The 12638-nt window shown below is 35.5% G+C and overlaps 1 protein-coding gene across 2 annotated transcripts; it reads left to right on the top strand.

The window, feature by feature from the left end:
* The first annotated feature begins 538 nt into the window (after positions 1-538).
* Positions 539-12242, top strand: LOC139969245 (uncharacterized). Of its 2 annotated transcripts, none has more exons than XM_071974158.1 (6): positions 539-636; positions 7672-7695; positions 8623-8681; positions 9603-9668; positions 10485-10625; positions 11961-12242. In XM_071974158.1, the coding sequence occupies exons 1-6, from the start codon at positions 543-545 to the stop codon at positions 12096-12098; spliced, it is 522 nt and encodes a 173-aa protein (XP_071830259.1). In that variant the 5' UTR covers positions 539-542; the 3' UTR covers positions 12099-12242. The 2 variants fall into 2 exon arrangements, with proteins under 2 accessions (XP_071830259.1, XP_071830262.1); XM_071974161.1 differs by lacking the exon at positions 539-636 and adding an exon at positions 5212-6242.
* The last annotated feature ends 396 nt before the right edge of the window (positions 12243-12638 follow it).

Raw genomic sequence — 12638 nt, 5'->3', positions numbered from 1 at the left:
AGTCGAAAATTTAAGGAATATTAATCGCAATGTGCAGAGAATGCAAAACATTTTAATCAATGTTGGTTTAATATAAAGAATATAGCTGAGATTCATGTAAACATAATCGAAATTTTAAAACCAAAGTTTTCTAGAAATTTTGAAAGAAGATGCAGCAGTTGTGTCCTAGTCATCGTCATAGCCCTTTTAAAACACCCACAGTCTACCCAAAAAAAGTACCACCCCGCCTCAGGAAGCGATTTCGGAAATATTAGACTTAAGTAAAACTGTGATTCAACTCCGACAAGTAAAATACGATAAACCTGGAGTGAAATTTTATCCACTGATGTAGAATAGGCAGGTAAATGTTAAAACGAGCCGATGACAGATTAAATGGCATTAAGGTTTGACAAGTCTCATATGCAACATACGTTGAGTTATAATCTTTATTACTATTATATTTATATATATATATATATATATATATATATATATATATATATATATATATATATATATATATATTAATATTCTTCCTCTTCCTCTTCCTCTTTTAAGGATGTATGGACAGGAAATGTAGCTATCACCCAAACCGGGAAGTTCCCTTTCACACAAATGGACTAGTGATAAGTCAACGGAACACACCTACGCATTTAGGTAACGTGCCAATATCTCCTTTCTCTTCTCCCTTCCTTTTTTGTGGTAATTAATTATTATTAGAACACCTGTATAGAAATGGTTAAATAGTGCAATATAATTTATTCACAGTTCTGTAAAATTCATAAATGGATAGTTCATGCTCTGATGATACATTGCCCCCACACTAATATCCCATATTTCATGAAGAAAATAAATCAATAAATAAATGATGACACTAAGAAAAATCCCACCCCTATTTCCAATTTACTAAAGCTATTCATAGCGTTTGATGATAGAAGGTCAAATATTGGTCACCCATGGTCCAATTTCAACATCTCATTTTAGACCACCATCAAAAGAGGTTTCCCTCAAACGGAACACTTATTTTGTTCTAATATAACCTTTCTCATAACCTCCAAGGTACCAAATGTTTTCGTATCTTAAGCAAGCTAACAAACGAAGGCAATTAACCAATCTTTAGAAGTTTACATGCCCTTCCACCTGGCACCTTTTAGTCCGAGTAAGAAGGGGTGGTAAAAGAAGAAGTGGTGTGTTGGGGGAGGGGGGGGGTTGGGAAGTTGAACTGAGTTCAACATGCCAGTTTGTTTTGAGAAAGAAAACAACAAAATCACCTCCAAACGTCCCGATGAAATGGACCCACTGTGCATTCTTAATAACACAAATTCAAGTATATATTTTGAATGATTTCAACAAAACGGCGCTTTTAATAACCATTCTTTTCAAGAAAGGGGTGTCTTCTACTTATATTTGTTTCAATTTAATTTCTCAACAAAAGATCAGATTTAAAAAGTGCACTTTTTCATTTCAAAAATGGAAAATATGTACTCTTCATTAACAACCAAGGGCACTTCTATTTAAAAAAAAGGTTTCTCATTTCGCCCCACTACCCTTGCTTTCCCCCCGAATAGATAAATGCAGTAGCGTAGCTAGCGGTGTCCAGGGAGGGCACGTGTCCCTGTGCCGGGTTTGGGGGCGCTGAAATGGGAGAATGAGAGTAAAAAAATAAGCACTTTTTAGAAAAGATGACGAAATTGATGTATGTTTTCAGGCATGAATATTTTCCAGTTACTAATAAGAATCTGAATGTAGTTGTTTTTATTGGCAAATTTATACATTGTGATTTCTTTTCAGTCCATTTCGACCGTTTTCTCTTTGTTTTATCCTGTTCTGTAATGACTACATGTCACGGAAATTTCGAGTATTTCAGTGTACAGTTCCAATGCAGTAGATTTCGAAAGGTGGAAATATATACCACGACGTCGAGCGAGACTATCTGCTTTGGCACTCCTTAATATTGAGCGCGATGAAGCAGACAACATTAACAGTCTTTGATCATGTCATTAACTTATTTGCTGATGCAAAACCACACGAAATGCAGTTGCGAGTATAAACAATGTTACAAATTCAGCAACTTACAAGACGCTACTATAAGATCAATTTAGAAAATAAGAATATTAAACTGTATGCGATCAATACAACAGCCTTACTACTTAGGATACTGGTAAAGTTGTATACAAAGTTGCGAACATCCGTAATGCAGTTTCAATAGTAAGAAAGAACCTACTATCTATGAGAGAATAATAATAGTTATTCGGGTTTAAATAATGCTATTTAGGCAGTTTACTTATTTTCACAGTGCATGGTATGGTACGGATACGCATAAAGCCTATACTACCAATATCAATTTATTTCACAATATTATAATTACAATTGGGGGCCCCATTTTTTACTCTTGCACCGTCCGGGCGCCAAAACCTCTAGCTACGCCACTAGATGTATGAGACACATGTGCTAGAATTCATTGTATGCATTAATTACCCGGTTCAATTTAACGCTAATTTGGTCGAAACATTACGCATGCAGGGTGTTTAATCTAATACCCCTCATGGCCTGCTCGACAATTACCGGTGAAAATGAAGAATAAACAGTGGTACAGATGGCTTCGAAAAATACAGAGGCTTGTAATAGAATTTAAAAAGAAACAAAAGAGATAATTTCTCCGATTTTAATGACTTCTATTATGGGCGGTGAACGCGCAAACGAAATCGTTTTTATGATGGTCACTGGCCCCCCCCCCCCAAAAAAAAAATCAAATTCTGAAATCATTGTATATAACTTCAAAAGAAAGCTTGGATCAACTTCATAATTGATGAGTAGGTCCAAACAGGAAATTGTTGTCAACAACCTTATAAATGACCTAATAATCTGATACTCATGTGGGGGTATAAGGGGTGTATGGATGCTCCCCCAGGGGACAAAGTTTACCTGAAGCCGTTTGATGACGGTGCATTCTGAAGCATATTTAGATTGAAATAATATTAGGTATATAATCAGGTATACCCAGAGAGTTGTGAGGGTCCTAACAACCAGGGAGGCCAGGGGGGAGCAGGGAAGCGACTGCTCCCCCCCCCCCCCTTCAGTGTCGATTTTTTCTTAACTGTTGCTTTATTAGCATGGTATTTTGTCAGTGCTCTCTTGATCTTGAATACTCGTCAACTCCGTTAACTCGATTATAACCGTAGTAACATTCAGGTCTACTGATTCAACTACTTACTTAGTTTGGCAGCTGCAATTAGCTAAATTTAGCCTATAGCCTATTACAAGCCTACAGTTGGCCACTGCGTAATAAAATATATATTGCCTACCTAACCGCACTCGATGGAGTGTCACGAACCGTATGCTCAACGACGTCATCAATGTTCGTTATCATCCTTTCTATGATTCGCTTTAAGTTGTTGCACGAACAGCATGTTATGAAGCTAAGCTAGCAATCGTACGTGATACGCACTTCCTATAAATAATTATTACACTGCTAATACACTGCGATAACGATATTTGTCTTTAGGCTACTGCACATCTGGCTGTCTTACAAAATATGAAAGTTTATATTGTCCATCAGTTAAGTTCGTCAAATGTATTAAAGTCCAGACATTGGACAATAAACAATGTAGTGGGGCTACTGTTAAGGTGACCTGGGGAAGTATTTGGGAGCTTACGGAAATGTGGAATATGAAATATGTGGCAAGTTAGAACGTAATCTTATTTATACAATATATTTCAGGGAAACTGAAGAGTGCAAAAACTTGTCCCGATTACATAATTGTCACGGGAGCCCTACATGGCGCTCTATATTTAAGGCGAGCTAAAAAATGGCACTGGTGTTAACTATCAACAATAATCATCCATTCATTCACACATACATTCATCATTCATACATTCATACAATCATTCATTCATTCATTCATACATTCATATATTCATTCGTTCACACATTCGTATATTCATACATTCATTCATACATTCATTCATTCAGTCATACATTCATACGTTCATACATTCATTCATTCATACATTCATTCATACATTCATACATTCATCATTCATACATTCATTCACACTCATACATTCATTCACACTCATACATTCATATATTCATACATACATACATACATTCATACAGTCATACATTCATATATTCATTCGTTCACATATTTGTATATTCGTGCATTATTCTTCCCTTCGTACATTCATACATCCATAGATCCATATACATTCGTAGTTTCATTTATTTAGTTTTTCATTTAGTTTTTACATTTATTTTTCATTTATTGATTGATTAATCCTTTTTGGTGGAGGGGAATGTACCGTAGGTAGGGTACAGGATTATAGATAAACGTCCTTGCTACTATGTGGTAATAAAAACTTTAACGCTGATTTTCAGTCATGATACTATATAGGCTAAATGATCGTTCGACGGAATCAACGTAATTTCCTTTCAAACCTAACCGATAATGGCACGTTTATGATAAATATCATACATTTGAATTGACAATTAATTCTACCCACATAACTCATACACAAATATGACTTCGTCACGATTTTTCGAGGGTTACTCAGTGCACTAAGCTCTTGCTATATAAACGAATCGATTAACGATGGCGTTAAAAACACGATTTTCAATGACTTTTTCGTTGAAATATAGATATATATAGATATAGATATATATGTATGTGTGTTTTTATGTCTATGTATGTATAATAGTGCAAACACTTCCAGCTTCCACCGGAATTCAAACTGACCTCCCACTTCTGGACGCCCTAACCAACTTTAGGCTATGGACACTGATGTAATAGCTAGAGGTTCGAAACAACCAGATTTAAAGAAGTTCGTCACTCCCCTGCAGGCCCCGCCATCTATTTCAAACAACACTAGTCCTCTTAGGTGACACATTCGCCATAGACTCACCCTTAGATATCGATCAGGCGACCACCCCAACTCGAATTTATTCATGAGTCGTTAATATAATACATAGCATTTCTACCGAGATCCGACTTTAGAATTCACAAATGACATAAAGTTGCATAGCACTGGGTCGGGGTATTGGTAGTTAACATGACCGAATCTGGGCCCGGTAAAAGTTAACACGAGATCATGTGACCAGACTGCATAAATAATGGTATTTTTGCTTTCAGTGTGGTAAAGTAGAACTATTACATTGTATACCCGTAAATATGGTGTCCAAATATTATAGGTGAGGTGCGGGGGGGGGGGGGGGAGGGTAGGAGACTTCAAAGGACCAGGTAACGTAACGGTATCACACTTGATGTAAACAACTGTTCACTACGCACTTCACAGATATATACATATAATGTACATCAATTGACACTTTTACATTATATAGATAATTCGAAACAACCAATATACAACTTAAAAATTAATTTCATTTGGATAGGTTTCGGCTTCAACCACCTCAGGGATAGAAAATCTTCCATTAACCTCTGGCCCTTACACATAGGTGCAAAACCCCTATCTAACTTAGGTGGAAAATGTTAGAATCCCCCACCCCCCTATCTTCTCCCGACCGTTCAAATCCTTTGTCCGTTACTGAGTCAATTGGGCACAGAATTTCACTGCTTTCCAAGCTTTTCCCTACACCAAAAGTTTTTATGATCGTAATGTCGGTCTTTGTGTATATACAAAACCGTTTATATCGACATGTTCTCCGGAATACAACGGGGCATATTGAAGGGTAGAAGTTTATGCAAAAATCCAAAATATATCCATGAAAGGTGTCGACACCACGGTTAGACGTTATTTGGAATCCGCTCCCGTCTATGCTCGATCTTCCGTCTGTTTTCTCTGTCTCTATTTTAATACGGAACCGGAATAACAAAGAAGAAGTGACTGTCTTAAAAGAATAAAGAGGGAAAATTAAGATAAAGTTGTTTAAATAATAAAATAATGTCATTATGTGGGCCTTAACTGCTCGAACGAAAAAAACAAAAAAACAAAGAGAGATATATATAAAAAAAAAAGATGACATTCTAGTTTGATTCTTGTGTAGTTGACAGGAAGCAAAAAAACTCCCCCGTCCGACCCATTTGTTTCCTCTCAGTGGAAGATATATAAAGAAGGAGCATTTTAGCTACAGGTATCCACAAAACTTTCTAACTTGTGCGAAAATTATCGGCGTCTGGATAAAGAACTATTTTAAGCAGCCGTTTTCAGGAAAAGAAATTATTTTTCATATACAATCTTCATATTAGACATACTTACTTTCACCATGGTTAGGATGGATTTAGCTTTCACATTCCTTTTATACGGTAAGTAGAATTTTATTTCTATTTTAATTTGTGTTTTAAATTTTCATTTTGGCGTGATGTTCAAAAAACTCTTTTGTGGAGTGAAATCTTAACAATTTTAGGGAAACAAATCTTGTGAGTTAGATTTTAGTGCCTTATTATTAAGCCAAAAATAAAACAAAAATGTGACTAAAAAATTAAAGCCAACCTTCACGCTAAGAGAGAAATTCACTCCTCGAAATAATCAACTTTCTGGACAACCTTAAAAGAGTGAATTTTCACTGTAAAGAAATAAGAAGTGTATTTCGTTGTTATTTTTTTGAAAGTGTCATTTTATTCTCGCAGTCTTTATTGTTAGAAATCCTTTTTAAAATCCCTATACAGTGTATGTACATATAGCCTATTAAACAGAGTAGATATATGGCTTACAGCACATGTTAATTCCATTAATTGATGGCGACCAGCCCAGGATCATAACCTACCTGCAAGTGGGAAATTAAAATTAAACTAACTCTATACGAAACAAAAATGCAATATTCACTTCCAGTCAAAATATCAGGTGAAATATTTGACCTTTTCCAAAAAAATGTATGCTCCGTTCAATCATTTTTAATTTTTATTAAATTTGTTTAATTCGGTTTTCATGCATTTTATAATAGTTGATATTCTTCCAATTTGCCAGTGAACGGAAATTCATACCAACGTCATTCTTCCCCTCCCCCCTCCACCTCTTCATATGTTGAACAAGGGCGAACAACTTCAAAGTAGGCATTTTTCCTCGCAAATTCGCATTGAACAGTAATAAATTGCATTGGGTGGGAATGTCAGCCAGAGTATAGTTTTATCGGTGTAAATAAGAATAGGACACCATTTGTTAGAATGCTGTCATTTTCCTTGCTTTTAAAAAAGTCCTTCTACACCCATAGTGACGTCACTGCATTGCCTTTTGTTTCACATTCAACTATTGTTTATCTTTCTAATATCATAATGAGGACATGTAGTGCCGAAGTTCTATTTCGTAATGTAGGTAAATAGTTTTGAACTAAATCTTATATTGTAATAGCTGAATTGTAATACATTTGACAATGTAGACCAATTTACATTTGATTCGTCTTAGGATGAATGGAGTGTATGGGAAGGGGTTGGGTGGTGGAGGGCGGGGGGGGGGGCTGCCGTTGCTATACCCCCAAGTGACTTTTCGAGGAATTTAGCTTAAAGCAAAAGTCCGAAAACAATATCCAGTTTTGACGATAATTTGCACAGATTCATCTGGGGTGTGTTTTCATTGAAACCCTCTTTCACCACAAGTAGAACAAATATTGTTTTTTTTATTCATTTATTTTATTTTTAATTTTTAATAAAGATGCTACGGTGTGTTGTGACCTAACGCATTTTGCGACTTAGACGTGAGAAAAAAAACCAATGTATATTTTATATTCTTTTCTTACAGTTTTAATTCCACTCACCTTAGCTGGTAAGTTAACTTACAATACGTTACTACGAATAGTAGATATAAATTAAACTGTCTATATCCATTTTTATTCAATATATTAAAGGTTAATTATTAAAGATAATTATGACAAAATGAGAGTTAATTGAGAATTAATTGTAAATATATATTTATATTAATTGCAATGGGTTGGAAAATCGAGATTAGTAAAAACAAGTTGTGTGGAAAACCTGTGTTGGCGACATATTGCTTTACTCTAGACAACAATAATGATGCTAATATATATAGACATTTGGGTCTCTCGAAAGAGCAGGCATGTAGTAATATCATTCTTATTCCTAACCATGGAAAAGATCATAACTTTTTTTTAAATATTATAGGCCTATTTCTTTATTGAATCTAGGTTATAAGATTTGTTCAAAAGTATTAGCAACTCGAATGAAATAGGTTTTGCCTAAAATTATTGGTCACAATCACACGGGTTATATTAAAGGACGTTTTATAGGGGGAAATATTCGTTGTATTTTAGATTCTATCGATTTTTGTAAGATGAATTCAATCCCTTCTTCGTCATTTAGGGTTAATTGATTTTGAAAAAGCGTTTGATAGACTGAATTGGGATTTTATTTTTCATTGCCCTGAACGTTTTAATTTCAATGGTATTTTCTGTCGTTGGATTTGTACGTTATATTCAAACTCTTCTGCTTCAGTTTTTAATAACGGTTTTTCCTCGGCGTCTTTTGACATTACTAGGGGTGTGAGACAGGGTTGTCCTCTCAGCCCTTACATTTTTATACTTTGTGTGGAATTTCTAGCAATGAAAATCACATATTTATATATATATATATATATATATATATATATATATATATATATATATATATATATATATATATATATATATTAACAAATTACAACAATTTAACGCAAATGTTTGATCTTATTTTCAAGACCGTTTCTCTTTATGGATGAAGATCATGAACCAAACCAGGCATCATGCGAATGATATGGTAAGCATTTATCATTATAAATATTAGTTTTACAAAGTGAATATGTTATGGTAATGTGTTAGTAGTTTTGTAAGTGACGTTACATAAATATCAACGGTATTGTCTAAAACAAGCAGAGATTTTGAGGTGGAAAATGGGTGCTAATGGAAGGGAGGCGTAAAATCACACGGTTGCCCGTTTTACATGCAGACACCCTTACTAACTAGGCTACGGACGCTGACTGTCTGTCCTCTCCCAATCTCCGTACATGAATGGATCAAGTACGAAAAATATTACGGATAAGACAATTAGCGACAATTAGCGAAATCAGTACAGTTACCATCGCTAAATTACCATTAGGAGACGTAAATTACTTCTCAATTAAAAAGCAAACTGTATATGATTGTCGCTATATTTCTTCCGAATTTGATTTATCTTTTTTATGAGAGTCAGTATTTCCCTTACCAAACTTAGCTTCAGGTAATTCGACTAACGTTCTAAGCTAGCCCGGCTTATCTGACGTTGATGTCGTGAAGTTTTGACACAGTTCGCGCTCCATGCTTTCCTTCTCTGTCTAAGACAATGTGTATCACTGTTGGCATTGATTTATAACGAACTCAAATTTCAGAGGTGAGGGGGATGTCACCAGTATGCCCTTCTAAGGGGTTCCATGTTCGGGCAAATCATTACAGCCTCCCCGCCCCCTCCCTTCGTCCCCCAAATGGTCAGTGGGGTTAAGTGTCAGGCAGAAGAAAAACCTTATTTAAAAAAAAATGCCGGTCTTGTTCCGATTGTGATCCGATTGGCCTAAGTTTTGTCATCTTTAATAGTAAAATTGTATTTTTTTCGTAAATTTCGTAATTAGAAAAATCTCTTGCGTCAATACAAAGAACTTGGGCCTACGGCCACTTAACAATTTTGTCTCTTGTGTTGTTTGTATAGGGCTGCCGTGTAACCTGTGCATCCAGGCAACCACATAGTTGTACAAATATCACCGTCCTTGGTTCAGTAAGTATCGCACAAACTTCACATCTGAACGTTATTACTTATAATCATACTTCAAAATCAAAATAATAATAAAAACATAAGAATGAACTTGGCATGTACAGAAATGACGGAAGAATCCATAAGATCTGATGCCTTTCGCAAAGCTTCTTCATTAAAACATCACTGTACTCTGGCGGATATATCAATGGATTTATATTGATACTGAAAAGGACTATTCGAGATAATTATTACGGCATAAAGAAAGAAAGAAAGTTTAGTTTAGTAGAAGAAAAAATGATCAGGAGGGACACTCAAGTCCCCATCATGAACCCTATAGAAGAGAAAGAAAGCAATGAAGAAAAAAAAAAAAAAAGAACAAGCAAACAAACAAAGTAACAAAATAAATTAATCAATAAAACTGTAGAGGATAAAGGGAAGGGCATCAGAAATTGCTAGGAACAAAGAAAGGATGAAGGGGTGGGGGTAGAAGGAGGTGTAGAAGAGGATAGTAAGGTATAAATGGATAGGATCAATGAAGGTCAAATAAAGGATTATCGATAAGGGTGCAGAGGGTAAAAGGATATAAATGGATGAAGGGAGAATGTTGAGGGGAAGGTAACGGGTGAAGGAAAGAGAATGAGAGAAGGTACGAGATGAATGAAAGAGGGGGAAAATAGTAAAGATGAAGGTAAGGAACAAGAAAATCAGTGATGGGATGAAATAAACAGGGTGCGGGAAGGTTGGAAATGAAGCAAGATAGGTAATGAAAGTTATAGGGTATGAGGCATATACTGTTTTTCATGTTTTTTCTTCTTCTTATATTTCTATCATCTATAGGATATCGAAGAACATGAAGTTCAACCACAGCTATGTAAACACTTGAACTACTTCTCATTAATCGCTGATGATAACGAGGAACACGAATCGAGAGTCAACGGTTCAAGAGATCTTCAAATAAATATCAGACATTTACTTTCTGTAAGTATATCTACCTTTTGTATATGGCATCAGCTTATCACTTCATGTATATATGACGACCATCATTGATGCAAACAAATTGTCTAAACGGTTAATAGAGGTGATCTAATTATGGCTGAAAGTTAGTGTGACGAGGCAGGCCTGCAGGCGATCAGGTGAGGCCCAGCCTATGTATGGCAATTATAGCAAGGACTGCGACACAGTGAGACCGCGTAAACAGCTGGCACATTGGCTGCCACGCCAGCGTCTTCGTTAAACTCCTTGCAGGTTACGTTCTAATTAATTGAAGTTCCAGAACTGTTTCTGAAGCATGGCCTGGCGAAACAGTTTTCACTTATAGAAAGAAAGAAAGAAAGAAAAATAAGCACTGTTTGCCACTTCTTTATCTCCTTAGGCGTAACATTTTGGGCGTGGGGAGGGCTGTTATTGTGTATTTGTGTCCTCGACAACCACCAGCGGTTTTACCCTCCTCCTGTTAATTTACCGACAAACTCCATCCCCCTATAAAAATACACTCTAACATTAATGTGATTGTATACACGTACATTAGTGACCACGTTAATATGTGTTATTCTAGAAGTATGTTATTGTCTCCATGTGTATACATAACATCCTGCATAGGTCTGTGACACTCTATATCAAGATGTATACTTGTTCCATTTTTTTCTTTCATTTTTCATATTTCCCCCCTTCAAGTTTCACATATGCTAATTAGTTTAATAGCTCAATTTGCATAAACTTACAATTACCCTGCTAGGAGGCGAAATCACTATGAAACCCGACACCGCGGCGTAAGACTGGCCAGCAGTTGAATTTGGGGAAATGAGACCGCGTTCTTCATATAATTCAGTTCAATTAAAGTTCATTTGTTTATCAAGTCAGTGGTGAGATAGTAGAGTATATTAACAGGATTCATGTTATAATAGGAATTGAAGGGGCAAATAACGAATTAACTTCAGATGCTTCACGACTTAACTGTGCATTCCGTATTCCGTAAATACCAAAACAAAAAAAAACAAAAACATTTCGAGCTGATTAACAATTTCAATGGCTCAAAGAGCACAGTTTCATTGTACAGGACACAACTTGTTAAGTGAAAGTAAAGAGTCAGTGTATTTTTCAATGACGAATGGGGGTGGGGGCGAAGGATGGGGGCACGTCTGATTTATGAAAGCGAGCACTTTCCAGGAAATCACAAACTAAACCCATTCCCCCACGTATACCCCACAAACCCCACTCAGCCCCCCCCCCCCCATCACACTTCACTGGTGTGAGTTAATACAGTGTTAACCAGGTTTTTAATTGCGCTCTTTTTTCCACATTTACTTTTATCAGGCACTAAATCAAACGGATCAAGGTTGCGATGCATTGATCCACGAATGTACGGAGAACACAATAACCCTATCATCACAGTACTGTGCTGTAGTATGTGCCTTCAAATTGGACATTCATGGACTTAGGAAGCATTTGTAGCGTTTAGTCTTTCTATATTTCTATAACTGACTATGTTTCGATTATATCTACGATGCAATTCAATATCTTTTATTTCGTTTTTATTGTCTATTAATGTTTTCCTTTTGGGGTACACGTGGATTTATCTTTATAATAGTTGTCTGATGATCGATATATATATATATATATATATATATATATATATATATATATATATATATATATATATATATATATATATATATGGAATTACGACCTTACAGTGGAATTACGACCTTCCTTACCGGTTTCGAACCTCTGGACATACAATCAGCGTCCATAGCCTAGTGGTTAGGGTGTCCGCGTACAGAGCGGAAGGCCCGTGGTTCGAATCCCGGTGGAGGCTGAAAGTTTTTTCACTGTTCTTGATTTTCCAACTCATTACGATTTTCATATATATATATATATATATATATATATATATATATATATATATATATATACATATGGCTTATTTATTTTATTAAATTATTATTATGTTTCATTATTATATAAATATATATGGCTTAATATATATATAAA

Source organism: Apostichopus japonicus, chromosome 6 (assembly GCF_037975245.1).
Source record: "Apostichopus japonicus isolate 1M-3 chromosome 6, ASM3797524v1, whole genome shotgun sequence".
NCBI lineage: Eukaryota > Metazoa > Echinodermata > Holothuroidea > Aspidochirotida > Stichopodidae > Apostichopus > Apostichopus japonicus.
This window is presented reverse-complemented; position numbering and strand designations above follow the sequence as displayed.